Source organism: Anarrhichthys ocellatus, unplaced genomic scaffold (genome assembly GCF_004355925.1).
Source record: "Anarrhichthys ocellatus isolate YVR2014 unplaced genomic scaffold, GSC_Weel_1.0 scaffold86, whole genome shotgun sequence".
NCBI lineage: Eukaryota > Metazoa > Chordata > Actinopteri > Perciformes > Anarhichadidae > Anarrhichthys > Anarrhichthys ocellatus.
Window position 1 is genome coordinate 401,086 of NW_022280116.1, and position 18,667 is coordinate 419,752.

General features: G+C 42.0%; 2 protein-coding genes across 9 annotated transcripts in view; one reads left to right on the forward strand and one right to left on the reverse strand.

Moving 5' to 3' along the window:
• Positions 1-553: 553 nt before the first annotated feature.
• On the reverse strand, positions 554-7,476 carry parp9 (poly(ADP-ribose) polymerase family member 9). 5 transcript variants are annotated; one of them, XM_031875028.1, is made up of 8 exons: positions 7,331-7,476; positions 4,734-5,596; positions 4,266-4,481; positions 3,751-3,981; positions 3,396-3,456; positions 2,635-3,131; positions 2,394-2,556; positions 554-1,270 (listed from the first exon to the last, which is right to left on the reverse strand). In XM_031875028.1, the coding sequence occupies exons 2-8, from the start codon at positions 5,589-5,591 to the stop codon at positions 987-989; spliced, it is 2,310 nt and encodes a 769-aa protein (XP_031730888.1). In that variant the 5' UTR covers positions 5,592-5,596; positions 7,331-7,476; the 3' UTR covers positions 554-986. The 5 variants fall into 5 exon arrangements, with proteins under 5 accessions (XP_031730888.1, XP_031730890.1, XP_031730889.1 ...); XM_031875030.1 differs by lacking the exon at positions 7,331-7,476 and adding an exon at positions 6,646-7,295 and having other exon boundaries at positions 2,635-3,128; XM_031875029.1 differs by lacking the exon at positions 7,331-7,476 and adding an exon at positions 6,796-7,293.
• The window catches only part of parp14rs1 (poly(ADP-ribose) polymerase family member 14-related sequence 1), a 25,997-nt gene continuing 8,892 nt past the window's right edge, over positions 1,563-18,667 (forward strand). Inside the window, exons 1-13 of one of the 4 annotated variants that reach the window (XM_031875023.1) lie at positions 1,564-1,705; positions 2,100-2,456; positions 2,581-7,126; positions 7,253-7,353; positions 7,952-7,982; positions 9,526-9,804; positions 10,705-10,983; positions 13,918-14,142; positions 14,246-16,497; positions 16,661-16,891; positions 17,020-17,241; positions 17,772-17,841; positions 18,200-18,346. In XM_031875023.1, coding sequence (XP_031730883.1) covers positions 6,628-7,126; positions 7,253-7,353; positions 7,952-7,982; positions 9,526-9,804; positions 10,705-10,983; positions 13,918-14,142; positions 14,246-16,497; positions 16,661-16,891; positions 17,020-17,241; positions 17,772-17,841; positions 18,200-18,346 — 4,336 coding nt within the window. In that variant the 5' untranslated portion in view covers positions 1,564-1,705; positions 2,100-2,456; positions 2,581-6,627. Of the gene's footprint in view, positions 2,457-2,580; positions 7,127-7,252; positions 7,354-7,951; positions 7,983-9,525; positions 9,805-10,704; positions 10,984-13,917; positions 14,143-14,245; positions 16,498-16,660; positions 16,892-17,019; positions 17,242-17,771; positions 17,842-18,199; positions 18,347-18,667 lie in introns of all 4 variants that reach the window. The other 3 variants (XM_031875026.1, XM_031875024.1, XM_031875025.1) reach the window with 3 other exon arrangements.

Consider the following 18,667-nt stretch of genomic DNA (forward strand, 5'->3'; position numbering starts at 1 on the left):
TCAAGGACAGATGTTACTCAGATTAGAAACATTTGTTTTATAAAATCATGATCACAGATTGAATGTTTTTCTAGTATATTTAAATGCTTGTTTACGTGCTGAAGAGACTTTTACTTTTTATGGAGCACTATGAGAACACTTAACAAGTCGTGAGCAACAGAGAAAGAATAGACATATGCTGACGACAGTGAAAAAGCTACTCAATGGATCTCAAGTTAAGTTATTTCCTAGCTGGTCAAGGATGAACTTGAATACTCAATAGAGCAGATGTTAATGTGTCATGAGGTATATGAGGGACTTCCCTTTGCGTCTGTCTTAAAGCTTTATGTTAATACATGTTTTATTTTGTTTACCATGACGTGTACACCTTTGTAATATGTATTTAATTTGATTAAATCCATGTAGCTGATCAGGTTTTGTCGTTGAGCTTCATGAAAGGATCTTCAAATATAAATTATTAGTATTAGTATTAGAAGCCATGGGTTGTATGCCCATATTCTCTGAAGTAGAGTTGTGAATGTTGTTTACAAACAAAAAACAATACAATTAATCTATTATTTTTTTTTACATTGTTTAATTTTGATTTCAACATCAGACACTCAACCTGCAGCCACCAGGTGCTCTATTCAAATGAGATTAGCGTACAATCATTGAAGCCAAAGCTTTGTCTTGTTATATGAAGTGATAGAAACTTACTCTAAACTAAATTAAATCAGTTGTTTGTCAGTTTACAATCACAGGTACAATGTGTTGCTCTACTGATATTTGCATATATAATGCCTCTGAACAAACGCCTCACAACACCAAGTGTTAAAAGTATATTTCTGCCATAAGGGCATTTTTAAAGTAGAATAGAAATGATTGTGCTACTGTGTAAAATATGTTAATCGCCCCCAAAAAACTCAAAGCAAATGCCGTGTCTTTCTTAAGCTGAATATACCTATATGATTTCAAGAAGTAAGGCAAACTTTTTAAGGAATCACTCCTCAGCCCATCTTACAGGTCATGATGTATGTGGGCAGAGCTTGGTAGCTGCTAAACACGACGGAGACATCCGGTCCTCCGTTCACACTGTCGTACATGGTGAGTGGATCTGTCTCCACAGCAGGTGGCAGAATGAGACCCTTTTTACCGGGGGCGGAGCGTCCTGTCAGCACCTCGGCCTCCACGAAGTAAAGATACTCCTCCTTTTTCTCCTTCAGCCCCTTCCAAACTTTCATGGCTGCTTTCACGTCGCCAGCGAAGTAGATGCCCTCTCCGTACAATGGCTCTGTACACAGAGGAGCACACAAAAGGAAAACAGCTGCTGAGTTTTTAAGACCCTAGAAATGATGACCAGGCGGAAAATAATGTTTGCACGTTTATCAGATGCTATTTGTGGCAGCGCTATTGTCAAGTCAAACAGGGGTTTTCTTTTATATAAATAGAAACAATATAAATAACTGAAAGTAATTTAAACTAATGGTAAATGAAATAATAAATGAAGCCGTTAGTAAAGGGATTGATACTGTGTGACTGTTCGGAGGGAAAGCAGGGCGGAACCAATCTGCCTGGAGGTATATAACCAGAGACGCAATAACACACGGTGTCGCAGAAAATACGGTCCGAAAATTGGACACGGAAGTACCGTCGAGATCGTATCGTGTGGAAATCTGCGGCCGTCACTGCATGACTGACGAGTCGGAAAGGTCTGGAGAGGCAGCCGGTAAGGGAGCTGACACTGCGCAAATAACTGAGACTTTGAAGCTGATGTGAAGAGAACTGCCGACCAGTTTTTTAGCATTAGCATCACGCCACGGTGATCTTTACAGGTGCATGCACCTATAACCCTTTGGTTTGGAATGCTGTTGTTTAATGATTGACTGCCCACAAATGTGTTTTTATCTGGTTGCGGTAACTTGTAATAAGAGGTTAAATTATTCACTGATGGTATTGTAAATGTACATGATATAGCATTAACTGTATTTATTAATATAAGGGCATTGTTAGATTATAGGATTTGACACTGGTGCTTTATTTAATCAAGCTATCATGAAAACTTTGCCTGTGTAAATTAATTTGTGTATTTAATATGGGTTCTGTTTCTTTTCTATTTAAAGGTTTTTTTACCTGACTGAATGAACTGCTAAAAGTGCTAAGCTAAAAGGCTAGAAGTGCTAAGCTAACTGAACTAAGTGGCGTACTGAACTGAGTGGCTAACTGAACTGAGTGGCGTGCTGAACTGAACTGAACCTACCAAAAATAAAAGGAGGAAAAAGAAAAAGTTGTTTGGTTTCTGAGTGGAATCCAGTTGGGACCCTTCAGGTGGACTCGATCCTTTTCAAGTGGGGAAAATGCAGACGTTAAGGACTTAACTTAACAGTAAAAAACGGATAACTTGACAGCTATCATACCATCAGGTGGAGCATACTCTGCATGGAATCCAATATGGCTGACCATCTCACAGAAGTGTGCCGGTATGTGTTGAAGCATTTGTTGGGGCGGAGTGGTGCAGCTCAGCTGTTTTTTCTTGAGGCCGAAGAGCGTCTCCAGTGCAATGTTCTCCACTTTCTCCATCTTAAAAAAATGTTTTTTTTACAGGTCAAGCAGTGGTTCACAACATCATCCAGCATGTTGCAGTTACACAAGCTGTACCTGCAATAGCCACAGCCCGTCTTCTTTGAAGATAGACAATCTGTCCAAGAACTCTGGGCTTGTGTTGTCGACCATCTTTCTTCCAAAGGACAGGCTCTTCGTCAACACGGCTTGCATGAAGTCCTCTTCCTCCGTGGCGAAATTCTTCTGGATGTTGCAGAGCATGGCCTCCACCTGCAACCCGGCGACTACAACATCCTCCACCGGCTCCCCGCTCACAGTCAAGCTGGCGCGGCCGTTCTCGAAGAACTCCTCGATGGAGAGGTCCCCTTTGACAAGACGGGACAGCTGCAGGTGTTCCTGCTCGCCGAAGTGCTGGATGAAGTTGTTGTAGATGATGACGGGGCCGGAGGATTTGAAGAGAAGGCCGGTGAGCCACCGTTTGGCCTCGCGCTTTGCTTCGTTGGAGGGCCCGTTCAGTCTGATCTGTGGTGTGGGAGCGCTGCCGCCAAGGAAGCCCTCTCTGTGCTCAACTGCTGGTGAAGACCAGTTCGCTGCTGAAATTTAGTATCACTATAAATATTTCATAATTCCAGCAAGATATGCATTCTTCTACGCTGTTGTTGTGTTTTTTTTTGTTTTTTTTTAAAACTGTAGCTGCCCTACATTAGCTTTACCGGGTTTCTCCCTGGATGTCACTGCAAGGACATCGCACATGTTAAGTGTTTCTTAAATCAAAACTAGCGTTCTGCAGCGCTGCAAGAAAAGTAATGGTCCCCTTTAAAAGTACATGAAATGATGAAGTGAAATGTGGTTGTTACCTTGTGCAGAACCGGGATGAGATGCCTTGTGCTTGAGAGATCCCATTTGCTCCTCAAAAGCCTAAAAAGAGAAGGCCATTAATGTACACTTCTATCAGATGACATTTCCTGGAGTTATTGAGCTGCAGCATTGGCTGCAGAACTCATGTCACCGGACAAACCCAGTGAACAGCTCTCAGCAGGTGTAGGTAGTGTCTCACACCACATATTCCACCTAACAGGTATTACATTGCAAGTTATATTCCTCTTATGATTACTGTCAAGGAAACCTTTAATTTAGCCACCGGCTCCAGACACACATGGCCAATACGGCAACGTTATTCTACGATCAACATCAGCATTTTAGCAAAACAACCTTAAATGTGTCGTTGTCCGAAGGAAATATGACGAAATGAACGTCCATCTTTGTTTTGGACTTCTGGTCGAAGTCTGCCACGGCCTGTGTCATGATGTGGGCGGATTCCTTTTTGCTGAACCCGAGCCCACCGGTGCCGATGGCAGGAAAGGCGATTGACTTGTGCTTATGTGCGGCTGCCTGCCACAAGCATTCCAATACAGATTTATAAAGAATATCTGATGAATTCCTCTGTGGACAGACAAAGAGACACAATCAAGCTCCTATTACAGTCCATAGCAAACACTTTCTGTGTAGTAATATATCTTTACAGTGTGTGCACAATACATCCGTGCTACTTGGAAGGTGTGCTCTCTCGATCAAGAGGAACTAATCTAACCAAATGAACTCCTTGATGGAATATGTTTTTCAGGTGTGACATATTCAGTCTACATTTCATTTATTTATTCAACTCTGAACTTGCTATATCGGCACTTCACTTAAAACAAGCAATAACAGTTAAACTCATACCGTACCTTCTCCGCTGCTCCTATTCCCCTGTCAGGGCAAAGGGTATGAAACACCTCTTTACAGTGCAGCATGTAGGGTTTTGTGGTGATGAGACATTCTTTCAGAGGAGCCTCAATAATTTCTTCTTGCATTTTTCTGCCGGCTTTCTTCAATAACGCTTTGGAGACCACACCGCTGCTCAAGTCTCGCCCGGGTGACGTGGTGTTTACAATGACATCTGTCTGAGAGAAAACAGAGTTAGTGCACGAAAACGCAAATATGCAGCTGGTGACATGTACTACGTTCATACTGTGACGTTCATTTTTTTTCTGTTTTTTTTTTTTCATGTGAATCTCACTACGGACTTAAGTGCATGTTTGTGAAGATAACCTAGTAAAAGCTTAGTGGTAAATATGAAAAATACATACAATTATACAGTTATTGTATAAAATAAGTAAATAATTGTATATTGAAGAAACATTACAGATTAGTACCTGCTGTTCCTCGATTTTACCCGTCTTCAGGGTCAGGAGGACGTTTCCAAGCTGGACGGGACCTGCTGAGGTTTTGGCTGCACCGCTGCTGTTGCCGTCGGGTAATATCTGACGGCAGGCCCGCACCATTTCTGCCACCGTGGGCTCGTCGTTGTTCACAAGGAGGATCTCTTTGGGGAGATGTGCTGAAAAAATAGCGTTTTCATAGTAGCGTTTAACAGTTATCACTATGGTGGTCGCACACTCTGGCAGGGGGTAGTTGAACAGACCAGAGCTTATGGCAGGAATGGCAACGGACTGCAGCTGGTTTTCCTTAACTTTGTCAAGAATGCTGCAGATGACCTTCTCCAACAGCCACTGAGACCGACTAACATCTGACATAAAAGGATAGCTTGGTAGGCAGGGGCCCACAGCATGAATAATCTTCTTGCACGGTAGGGACCCGGCACCAAGGACAACCGCATCCCCTGTTTTCAAGGGACCGTAGTTCGCAACGTAATTGTCACTCTCTCTCTGGATTTGTGAACCACCGGCGTCGGACAGAGCTTGAGCAAGGCCGCCACAATGCTGAAGACCTTCGTTAGCAGCATTCACGACAGCATCTGCCTGGACATTGGTGAGATCATCCCTCCACACGGACAACTGGACACCTCCATGCAGAGTAGTGGCAAATCTTTTCTCTGGCTTGACGGTTGGCCTCCTCTGCTGCGCAGCGCGCGGATCTCTTTCGAAATCCACACCGTCGATGGTGGCCTCGCATCCAAACTTGCTTTTAACGACGCCACTCAGAGCAGGGCCACATTGTCTCACAATGTTCAACGAAGTCCCACGAAGAGTAATGTCTAATTTACTGGCCATGGTTCCTAAACAGAGCAATGGGGGTAAAAAATAAAAACTTGTGTGAGTAAATCATACAATGACACCAGTGTGAATCAAGACGAGAAATAAGAATTGAATGATTGACAATGTCTTTACACGCTCAATACATATGTTGAGCTGAATATGTAATGAACATATCATATATCATGGACTCAATTTCATAATCATTTTGATTATTGCTTAAATATCTACACACTATTGGTCTTTCAATAAGATTATAAGACTCCATTCATAAAAACGATCCCTGATACACCAAGTCTATAGCTCATATATGAACAACTTATCATTTTAACATTCAATATACAACTTAATTCCATACTATTGGCAGAGTTATCAGGTCTGAAAAATCCTACTATCTATTGGAAAATAACAGCTGAACTAGCGTCCAGTGAACCCACGAAGTAACAGATATAAGTGCTGTTTTCCTTTCACTCCAGCAGAGGGCGACAGAGACCAGTATCCGACAAGATTATGCCAATAATCATAATCAATCACCTGTATCAAAAGGACACGAGCTGAGTGTGTTCCTATCCCACAGAAGTACATAAAGTACAGACTAATATACTGCTTGAAAAAACGTTATGCTGTACTTCATTGTAAAATGTAAAATTTGGGAACTGCACAAGACAAATTAAAACATTCATTTAATACTGTTTTTCTGAGATGTTCCTGCAGTTGTCTCACGCGAGTTGTTGCTCAATGAGTTAGCATACTGACATGTTACAGTAGCCGACTTCACATTGACAGCTTCCTTATGAACGCATTTAGTTGCCATTACTTTTGTTTTTGACTCGACAAAAAGGTTTAATTGCCTTAACATTAATTAAGCCGCCATTATTATTTGTTCGGTTGTTATACAGTAAAACAGCGTGAGCTACCTGACACACGGTGTTCACGAGACAACAACACAAATTCGCGCTAGTTTTAAGTCCTCGCAGTTAAAAGTCCACCATGTATTCCGACGCTTACGTTAAATTCAGCTAATTTAAACGAGTAAAGAACGTGTATTGTGCAGATGTGTTACGCTACTCACCATCCGCGCTGGAAAGTACCGAGTAAAGCAGAAAGTGAAACGAAAGAAACAGGGCGCGGACCTCCCAGAACTCCCCCACGGATGTTAGTCAATCTTCTGTTTAACCCGACATCTCTATCACATAACCCACTGGACAATATAACAGCATACCCGCGTCCAGTCTTTAGTTGCAGCACTGTCTGCGTCAACGTTTCATGGCCGCGCACTCGACAACGACGTCGAAAAACAAAAAGGTCTCCGTTTCATTTCCTGAGAAACAAAAGCGAAAGTAAAGCCCGTGCAGAGTGTACCGGAGAGCCAGCGACGATGGCGGACGCGTACTCGTATGCTCTGCGCGTCGAGCTCGAAGAAAACAACACACCACGACTCAAAAACAAGTTAGTGAAGTACTTTCAGAGTAAGAAGTCGAACGGTGGTGACTGCGAAGTTGAGTATGAAAACGGCGGCAGGACGGCGGTGCTGCGCTTCCGCAGCGAGGAGGGTAAGTTTGGCCCCGAAAAAAACTAGACCGCTGCTTATCTTACATAAAAGTAACTCATTATAATCAATCGACTTCTATACTGAGAGTGGTTCAATGTGTTTTTTTTTTTCTACCCCCCCATTAAAGACCAGCAACATGTTTTGAAGAAAGAGTCGCATCAGATAAGTTTGGATAAAGGCGTGTTGAAGATGACGGTTCACTTACCAACAGATGTGACAACAACTCAGGTAAGTGGATGCAAAAGAGTTGTTTATCTGTGAGAAAAATATTGATTTTAAGACCCCACCTCGATACTTTTTTTGTGGTGTCAGTTATAATGGGGAAGTGTTACAGGGTCAAGGAGCAAATTAATCATTCACCGAAGCCATTCCTATGATCACTTCCTGCCCCACAAGAAATAGCGATGATATTAAACTATTCTTCATTAACTGGTTATCATTAACCCTTTCTCAGACTCTAACAGGACTGTTGGTCTATTCAGTGTGAGATAAGCTGTAAAACACAATAGAAAAAGTTATAGCTGTAAACCCGCAGGTCCGTCTCTCTGGTAGTCACGTGATTAATGATAAACCACCCAAGGCCGTTCTGCAGCCTGTGATTCATCTTTCTCTCCCTTTCCGCTGTTTTGGATCATAGAGGTGCATACCAGAAGTACAAAACACTTGCCAAGCATTCTTTGCTGCTTGACAAAAAAAAAAAAAAAAACACCCTGATAATTTGTCTGACTGGCATCGTGCCATGTGAAACGGTTATATGGGATGTCAAAGTGATCAGTAAAACAAAAGGTGATTAAAATATATTTATATGTGTTTTACCACTCTGTAGGAATCTCCAGCTGATGAACTCAACAAGAAATGTAAGTACTCATCAAAACAAACTCCAGTGAATTGTATGCTTCCACATTGAGGCTTTATGATCTACGGTCGTCTGTCCGTCCCATTCTCGTGAAAGTGATATCTCATTTCTTCAAATTTGGCATTAACATCCACTCGGGCTCAAGGATGAACTGATTAGAATTTGGTGGTTATAGGTTAAGGTCACTGTGACATCACTAAACAAAATCTTGTGTCATGTCTCAAGAATTCATATGCTTATTATGACATGTAGCACAGTATATGTATGTGATGAAGGGGATTTAGGACAGCAAAAAATGGAAATATACCACAAAGTTTTAGCCATTTTCCGGTTTTCTTTAAAAAAAATATAACGTCAATATGTTGTTTTTTTGTCTATATAGTCTACTAATAATAAGTTTATCATTTTGTGCATGTATGAGGTTGACAATTTTCTTTATTAACCTCAATTATCTTGATAAATATATGTTGATATAAAAAGCACTATCCAAACACTTCCCTTAAACTTTGCATCCCACCATTCAAACCAAACCATCCCTGAGAGCTGAATGCACTAAAGAAACCACACGCAAATAAACACAAACGCAAGCAAACGAAGACACATCTTCACCAGTTTAACGACACAGAAGTGTTTTTAAAAAAGCACTGCAAATAGAGAAATGTGCTGCAAGAAGCTGTTTACAAACTTAAAAGTGATGCCCACAGATGAGGGGCATGGTTCAAATATTATAATAATTTGCAAAAAATGCTTGTGTTAAGGTACACAGCAGATATCTGCAATAATATCCTTATCATGTGATCCCAATGTTATGATAAGCTTAAAATGTTTTTTACATTTTAGGTGATTTTCCAACACCACTGACGGAAAGCCACCTTCAATAACTTCATAAGCCACAAACAATGGCAACAAGAAGCATTTCCCAGCCGTGTGCAGTTTTTGTATGTTGGAGTAGAGAGAGCGTGGATGAGGCCGAACCCTCTCGCGAGATTGTGTTGTCTGACGTCAGTGTTTTCATCTTACAACTTAACCCTTTTCACAGTGTGTTTTCAGTTCATCAAAGTTAATTGTAACTTTTTTCGTGGACTAAAAATGTGTTATTCAGCATTCAGTTGTACGTAGCTCCACCGTCTCGTGTCACTTCTGGTGGCGACAAGCCAAGATGGCGGCGGCCAAAAGGCCGAACTGGAGGCTTCAAAACGGCAGTTCACAAACCGATGAGCGACTGCGTCCATTTATACAGTCTATAGCAGGCACCTGTCACAAGAGGGTAGCAACAGGGGCTGTAAAATGAATATTGCACTAACTTAAGCATCGCTTTACATTTTTATAAAATAAAAAAACCTTGATAAATTAAAGTAATACGTTTTTTTTTGGTGTGAGAAATCTGTTTGTCTGGCCACCTAAATAAATTAAATGCGGGGGAAACACTTGGAATAAAGACAAATAGAGAGCTCCTTTATGGTTGGCTGTTATTTAATGTTAAATGATCTCACTTCTTCAATAAACGCGTGTTCAGCCACTAAACCCTCATGTCTCACTCACAGCGGATGTTGCTGTGATCAACAAGCAACCGAGCACCGACGACCACACACCTGCTGTCGAGGTTCAAACTAAGGCGCAAGGCGGAGCGGATGAGACGGCAGGCGAAGAGCTGTGCTCCACTTCTGCTGTTTTAGGAAACATTCCAGAGACGACAAACCAGGAGTTTTTGGAGATGCTGGTGGAGAAGGTTTTAAAGGATTCTCCATCTGCCAGCCAAAGCGTCACCCTGGAAGTCATTCCTGACATCTACTCTGCAGTGGTGACTTTTAAGAGTGAAAAAGGTACTCATTTACTGTGTGTGTGTGTGTGTGTGTGTGTGTGTGCGTGTGTGTGTGTTAATAGTTCCAAAAAGCTCCAGAGGTTTTCCTTTTGTAAACAATCAAAGATGCACCTAGATAATCTCTTGTGGTAATTTTTAGATGTAGAAGCATTTAGAAATAACACAAACCTACTACTTCAAAAAAAAAAAACACGCTTTTTGTAGAATATAATTTAGTCTGAGAAAACATGTATGACAAACATCAATAGACAGCCGATGGCACTAGGTCACATGACTATTGCAAAACTGAATTACACCACAAATGTACTTCTTGTGAGAAATCCCTTTATTCCTGCTGCCGCTAATGAGCAGCACAAAAATAGAACATAGAGGCGTTCTCACCCTGAATACTGATATATAACATTCCTGCTGTTTGCCAGCTTAAACCGCACGTGCCAGATGCATATGACAGACTATATGCTTATTGAAATAAATAATTCAAAAGCTGCATTCCAAATGACATACTTTTTCTTTTTACCTTTAGTACATACTGCAGCTGCCCTTACAAAGTAGGTACTGTTGCATGCAGTATGCATTCAATCGGGACATACTACTTTTTCATACATTACACCTTGAACTTTGACCCCTTTGCTCATATGTCTGTTGCGCAAAGGATTGTGGGTCAGATTAGCCAGAAAAGCATGCTAGCTTGCATACCGCAAAATGCGACTTGATGCAGTTTGGCATCCTGGTATCTTTGGCATACTGCATTGGACATACTATGTATTGGGACGTACTTAATCATTTTCTGGCATACTAAATATTATGGGTATTGGAATTGTTAGGGTTTGAACAAAGAGAAAGGCCGGCCTTCTTTAATAAACGCGTGTTCAGCCACTAAACCCTCATGTCTCACTCACAGCGGATGTTGCTGTGATCAACAAGCAACCGAGCACCGACGACCACACACCTGCAGTCGAGGTTCAAACTAAGGCGCAAGGCGGAGCGGATGAGACGGCAGGCGAAGAGCTGTGCTCCACTTCTGCTGTTTTAGGAAACATTCCAGAGACGACAAACCAGGAGTTTTTGGAGATGCTGGTGGAGAACGTTTTAAAGGATTCTCCATCTGCCAGCCAAAGTGTCACCCTGGAAGTCATTCCTGACATCTACTCTGCAGTGGTGACTTTTAAGAGTGAAAAAGGTACTCATTTACTGTGTGTGTGTGTGTGTGTGTGCGTGTGTGTGTGTGTTAATAGTTCCAAAAAGCTCCAGAGGTTTTCCTTTTGCAAACAATCAAAGATGCACCTAGATAATCTCTTGTGGTAATTTTTAGAAGTAGAAGCATTTAGAAATAACACAAACCTACTACTTCAAAAAAAAAAACCACGCTTTTTGTAGAATATAATTTAGTCTGAGAAAACATGTATGACAAACATCAATAGACAGCCGATGGCACTAGGTCACATAACTATTGCAAAACTGAATTACACCACAAATGTACTTCTTGTGAGAAATCCCTTTATTCCTGCTGCCGCTAATGAGCAGCACAAAAATAGAACATAGAGGCGTTCTCACCCTGAATACTGATAAATAACAATATAACATTCCTGCTGCTTGCCAGCTTAAACCGCACGTGCCAGATGCATATGACAGACTATATGCTTATTGAAATAAATAATTCAAAAGCTGCATTCCAAATGACATACTTTTTCTTTTTACCTTTAGTACATACTGCAGCTGCCCTTACAAAGTAGGTACTGTTGCATGCAGTATGCATTCAATCGGGACATACTACTTTTTCATACATTACACCTTGAACTTTGAACCCTTTGCTCATATGTCTGTTGCGCAAAGGATTGTGGGTCAGATTAGCCAGAAAAGCATGCTAGCTTGCATACCGCAAAATGCGACTTGATGCAGTTTGGCATCCTGGTATCTTTGGCATACTGCATTGGACATACTATGTATTGGGACGTACTTAATCATTTTCTGGCATACTAAATATTATGGGTATTGGAACTGTTAGGGTTTGAACAAAGAGAAAGGCCGGCCCCCCTCCCCCCCCCGTGCTGTGTTGTCCTCTGACAAAGCAAGGCCAAAAAGTCAGCTGGTGCAGGTTATAATCAAATCAAAATTTATTTAATAACTACAGAAGCTAAACAGTTGCAAACTGAACACACTATTAATAACAAAACAAACATATAAATTCCATGAAATTGAGGTCCAATCCGGGCCACCCAGCAAAGTGGTGTGTTTGCACGATGGCCCCCAGAAGATCTGACTGTCTCCCACAATTCACAGTCCCTTGTTTCTTCAAGTGTCTCTGAAAATGTCTATCAGCTCAGTGATTGGCTGAAATCCGATAAGCTCCTCCTGGCCTTTGACCCATTGGCCTGATCAATCACTCCTCTCCAGCCAGCACTTGTCCATCCCCCGCTGGCACACACTTCCTTACATTCCCGATGCCGGTTTCTCTGCTGCACATTACCGTATGGTCACCTCCTGAAAACCCTTGCTTTCCGTAATACTTAATACATTTCAGCAAATCTTCTTCACAGTGTTACTTCAATGACTATATTTTTGGTTTAAGACCTCTACAAGTAAATACATTGTAACATATAATATCTTCTATAAGTACACATGTTGTGACATTTAATATATAGTCTTCAAGGTGTGCTTTTAATCGTACTAGAAATGTTTTTAAACTTAAATTCCTCACAGAACTCAAACCATCATTATTTTTTATCCATGTTTACAGGCTAGCAGTCTTCTTCTGCCATGCCTTTGTTAATTTATTGGATTAGGAAAAATCAGCAGTAATTCTGCATATAGCTGGAGGCCTCTCTAGCTTGTGGGGGACCATGGGTGCTTGCCCGAACAGCCCTGTTAAAGATCCGCCCGCCAATGGATGTGAGATAATCCAAATGTCCATGCATGCATCCCAACAATAACTTTCCACCAATCTCATAGAAAGTGACCACTGTGTACCTAACACAGGCTTATAAATCCCCACATATGTTACTCCCGGAAAACTGAACTTTTTCCATCAATCACTTTTGCAGTTACCCCAACAACTGATGTTTGTTTTCTTTCAGCCAATCCCACTGAAAGCATTTTTATTTTCATTTTTGACTTCCGCCACTCACACGGACAGATGCTCTTCCATGTTATTAAATGTATCTATCCACACTGACTGATGTACGTCTGACGGAAACCCCACACATTTCTTTTGAACACCTCATGTCTATTTTTCGTCTGCTTAGTGACGCATCATATTTTGAACTAATTAACCGTATCTATATTGATCGATGAAGTCTCCCAGTCTGTCTGTGTGCAGATTCCCCTCTCTCGCTTCGACAGGGGGGGGTTAAAATCAATGGATCAATACATGGGCCTACAAACACTGTTGATTTCTTCCTTTGGAGACTACAGGATTACTATTTTGGTTCAGTAAATGTCTGCTGTCAGGCAGGTGAGCAGGCCGCTGTCCACTCAGCTCACGTCTCACTTCCAGTGGGGTTTGTGATGGAGAATTTTCCCTGTGCTAGTACATTTCTACTGTGACTTAGTTTATGCGTCTTACTCAATAACAAAACTATATATGTGACATATGATTGTGTACCTAGGAGACAGGGAACAGGACCATATGGGTTATCTCTGTCTTTGCTTTGATAAGAGGGAGTGACTCAATGGGGGTGCAGTTTAACCAGAGAATGTTTCCAGGGGTAATCAAGGGCAATAAAGACAGATCTCTTTGTGGGACAAGGCTCAGAAGAGGAAGGGGATGACTGGAGGGGTCAATGGGGAGCTTGAAACTGCTGATCAATTGTGATAATGTAAATACCTGATGTTCCCCCCTACTGTGTGCTGAGATTAAGCATCTCAGCACCTGGATTCTTGGCGGATTCCTCGCTGCAGTCTGTATGACGATGAAAGCCTTCCCTGGCCAGAGAATAATTACTTTAAAGACGAACTTCTTTCCTCAATGTTTTTTGTTTCAGTATTCAGTATAGGACTCACTTGGTACTATTGAATAGTTTTTTCTACCACAGGTTTCGCAGTAAGAAAGCACATAAAGCTGTTTATTGTCTGTGTTATTGCCTAATTACCTTCACCTTTTATCACTATCTCACAGAAAACACTGATTTCGTGACAAGATGCCCCCAAAACAGGACGTTCACGAAAAAGGGACTATCAGTCCGGCCTCTTGAAGCCACGGAGCAAGTTGTAGTTGAAGACATACGACATTTTAGTGAAGATCTCCTCCGCCTTTATTTTGAGTATGCAGGAGGGGACGTGGAAAATGTTGTGCTGAATGCAACGGAACAGTCTGTCATCATCACCTTTGAAGACCGTAAAGGTAGTAGTCATTAAATATTACATCAGAGATTGACACCTTTTCTTTAATATGAAATTCAGACAGTGTGACGGTTTAATATTTGATTGTTTTTATTTCCCCATAGCTGTTCAGAAAATCATGAAGAAGAAGCATCGCATCAAGGAGGAAGAGATCAAAGTTTATCCTTTTTATAAGTCTTTGGGAACAGCCCTCTATGGAAAAGATAGGCCCCCGCTAAAACTCCCTGCTGCTGTCTCTGAGTCCGTTGACGACGCTGTCTGGAGATACCTAAATGACAATCAATCGGCTGCAGAGACCATTCAAAGTCAAATGGCAAAAGACTTCTGCAGCGTAAACCTTGACCAATGCGCTGTGTGCTTGAGCCCCCTATCTTCCCTACTACAGGAAAAAGATGCCAAAGACCTCGTCAAAAAATGGCGAGATACTGTGAAGTCTGCCTTTGCACAAGCTCTGTCAAAATTCAAATCCCTGAAGCTTCAGCCAGAGTCCGAGGCATGGGAGGAGTCTGAGGGGAAGATCAGAGAGACGCTACTGAATGAGGATGTGGTTGTAGTGCCTCAACCAGCCAGCGGTGTCATATCAGTGGCCGGTCTTGTGGCTGATGTCAACAGACTGGAGCCAACTCTTTGTGAAGTCGTAAACAAGATTGCCAAAAGGGTGCAGAGGGAGAAATCGAGCGAGACCCAACTGATCAAAATGTCACCATCAATTCACCACATCCTAAGTCAAGACGGTCTTAAGGACAAGCTGCTACAGGTGTACCCAGAACTCAAAATATCGTTTAGGAAAGATAGTGCAGGTTTAGAAGTAACTGGCTTTTGGGACGAGATCTCCACAGCAAGCAAAGTCATATTTGATGCAATTTTAGCACTAAAACGGCAGAATTTGGAAATAGATAAGTACGTGCTTGACTCGTTGAAGGATGCACAACAAGAGGAGCTGACAAACGCTCTCCTCACATCCAATGGAATAAATGTGGCATTTGAGATCAATGCTCACAGGGTGCAGCTCATTGCTGCTTCCGACAGCGATCTGAGTGATGCTGAAGACCATCTGAAGAGGGTGCTAATATCTCAAAACATTGACGTTGAAGACAGCAATGTGCTCGCAAAGCCAGAGTGGCAGGAGCTGGTCGGTCAGTTAGAGGATGCCGACAATAACTCATGCGGGAGAATTCAAATCCACACCGCTGGGCAACAAGTCGTGGTGTCTGGTCACAAGGACAGTATCAAAACAGTTTGCAGTAAACTTGATGACTTCCTGACGCAGAATGCACAAGTTGAAGAAACCGTTGTGGTCAGGCCCAACACCACCGTTGACTACATTAAAAAGCTTGACCTATCTTGGTTGGAGCCAGTGGAAGACAGAGTTGTGGTGTCTTACAGAATGGAGGCCATCTGTCTAAGTGGTTCCAGAGTTGATGTCGCAGAGTGCAAGGCCTTGTTTGAAAACCTGGTCTCTTCTGTGGTCTTTGAAACTTTAAAAAGCTCCAAGCCTGGAGTGAAGAAGTTATTCAAAGACAAAGCAGACCTGTATGTGTCCTCACTCTTTGTTAAAACCGGCTGCCTGGTCCAGCTGGTTGATGGGACGAGTGGTAGACGGGCGTTTTTGGCCCAAAGACGAGCACCAAAGCCTGTGTATCAGCTTCAGACAGCCGATGGGGTGGAAATAGCCATTTGCAAGGCAGACATGTGCAGCTACCCAGTGCATGCAGTTGTCAATGCCTCTAATCCAAACTTGAAACATGATGGAGGTCTTTCAAAAGCACTTCTAAATGCTGCCGGCCCCCAGTTTCAGGCAGAATCTGACAAACTAGTGAACTTAAACGGGCAGCTCAAGCCCGGAGACTGTGTGGCAACTGGTGCGGGGGGGCAGCTTTGCTGCAAAAAGGTCATCCATGCAGTGGGACCCCAGTATGATTCAGCTAGACCCCAGAAGCCACTGGCGCTGTTGAAAAGAGCTATTAAAGGAAGCTTGGAGCTCGCCGAGAAGCACGGCTGCGTCTCCGTGGCTCTGCCCGCCGTCAGCAGCAACCAAGGCTTTCCTCTCAATGTGTGTGCGGCCACCATCGTCAAAGCAGTGAAGGAGCACTGTGAGGACAAGTACGACGACAACACCCTGAGAAGGATCCATTTGGTGAACAACGACGACAGCGCCGTCCAGGCGATGGAGGCAGCTGTCAGACAGGAGTTTGGAAATCATGGCGTCAGTCTTTCTCCGCAAACTCCCCTCACCAAGACCACAAAGTCTCCCCTTGTGACACCTGCTGCATCTGACCCAATCTGCTTGGGTCAAGTGCAGACCAAAGAGGGCTTGAGCGTCACTCTCACTAAAGGAAATATCGAGAATGCAACGGTAATTTCATTTTAACTATCAAGCCTACCCTCTAGCTGTAGAGTATCCCTATGATTGGTTGTGGTCTTGACTGATTCTTAAATCACTGATTCTCGACTGTTCTATTATCTAAACAAAAGGAAAATAACATGCAACTGCTAACACTCTTTTAACACACTTTTAGACGGACGTGACTGTCAATATTCTGGCTGAAGATCTTGACCTGAACAGAGGGGCAGTTTCACAAGCCATCTTGAGAGAGGCTGGATCCAAACTTCAGCAGTCGGTAAATGCAAATCATGCCACTGGGAATATCGGCGAGGTCATCGTTACCGAGGGCTGCAAGCTGAAGAGCAAACAAGTCTTTCACGCAGTTGCGCCTCATTGGGACAGTGGAAAAGGCACAGCTGACAAGGTAAAGTGTAACATGGTGTACATTTTTGGTTAAATGACTAGAATTCGATGAGGAATATACCTCACAGCAGCGTAAACGTTCAGCGTCTTGCACGTCGATATTGATGGGATGTATGCTTTGCCTTCCAGCTCTTGAGTGGCATTTTCAAGGACTGCTTGGGAAAGGCGGAGGACAACGGTCTGACCTCCATATCCTTCCCCGCCATCGGCACTGGGAACCTGGGTTTCCCGAAAGATCTTGCAGCATCACTGATGTTGGATGAAATCTTGGAGTTTAGCAGTAACAAACAACCTAAGCACCTGAAGAAGGTCGTGATCATCCTTTACTCACAAGATGCGCAGACTATCCAGGTAAGGAAGGAAAACGAGCTTTCGTACTTTCCTTCCCCTATGTGCTAAACTAAAATATAACAGTAAGAAGGTAGTGTGTCATTATAATCCTGAAGGTTTTAGTTCTGGTTGATTAGGTGACACCTGTGGTTTCTGGTGGGAAAAGCAACTGTGGTTTGATACTACAAGTCCTAGAATTCTGTGGGCAGGAAACAATCTTTGAGCAGCTACTTTGCCAGACCAGAACAGTAAACACTGCTGTTATAAATGAGATCAAATTAAAACGGCAACACTGTATACTGTACACATGTATCCATAATTTCCTGTGAATCCCGTGTAGGAATGGTGGACCCCACCACTAATCATGAAAATAATATGTCTAAATGCATTGAATAACCCATACCTAGTTATGGTTTGATTTCATGACCAATCAGCAATATCGACCAGTAATGACTCACTACCACAGCACTGTTAACAAAGAGGGGGTCAGTTTAGTCTGTATTTCTCCTGTTTTATTGTGATATTTGGTATCTTTGTGATTGGGTCTCCAGAATTTCAGTGATGTGTTCACAAAGAAGTTCCCAACCGCCTCAGTGCCCACAAGTTCCCCACAAAGTCAAGGTAGGCAACATTGTTTCAACATTTTAATGTGTAATTACAATGTAATGCTGTATTTGAAAAATGTGTAAGGAATAAAATAACAGCTCTCAAAACAAACATCATTATAAGGTGAAGTACTTTAAATAGTGTATTTATACGCTCAACAAAAAAATTATTTATTTTGTAATGATATATATCCAGGTGAAGATGTAAATGACCTAAATGGTTCAGTAATGATCAAATTATACATTCATTTTATTGACGATCTAATTGTTACATTTTACAATACTACCTTTTTTTTTCCTTTTAACAAAGAGCTTTACTACTTATTGGGCTTTTGCAGCGCTGTTAATTCTTTATTTGTGTTCACTGCCTCAAGGTCCCTTCACTAAAGTTGTCTCGAGCGCAGGAATGCACGAGACCAAAATGGGAAGTGTGGCTTTGCAGGTGCTCACGGGAGACATAACCAAGGAGACCTCTGATGTCGTCGTCAACTCCTCCAATGAAAACTTCTCTCTCAAGTCAGGTAAAGGATAGCCAGCACTAGAATGTCTCAATAACGCAAAATAAGTGTAATTTGGATTTAATGTAAATATTTATATATTATGTATATTTTTCCCGTGAATCCCACACCTCCAATTTATATATATATATATATATATATATATATATATATATATATCTCTATCTCTATCTATCTATCTATCTATATATATATATCTATCTATCTATCTATCTATCTCTATATCTCTATCTATCTATCTATCTATCTCTATCTATATCTATCTATCTCTATATATCTATATATATATATAGATATCTCTATCTATCTATATATATATATAGA

Excerpts from the sequence above, each read along its gene's own strand:
- parp9 (XM_031875028.1), bottom strand. The coding sequence starts at position 5,591 with ATGGCCAGTAAATTAGACATTACTCTTCGTGGGACTTCGTTGAACATT. Across the intron at positions 3,457-3,750 it reads CGGACAACGACACATTTAAG|GCTTTTGAGGAGCAAATGGG; the intron begins GTTGTTTTGCTA and ends TTCTCTTTTTAG. Across the intron at positions 2,557-2,634 it reads ACGGGCTGTGGCTATTGCAG|ATGGAGAAAGTGGAGAACAT; the intron begins GTACAGCTTGTG and ends CATTTTTTTAAG.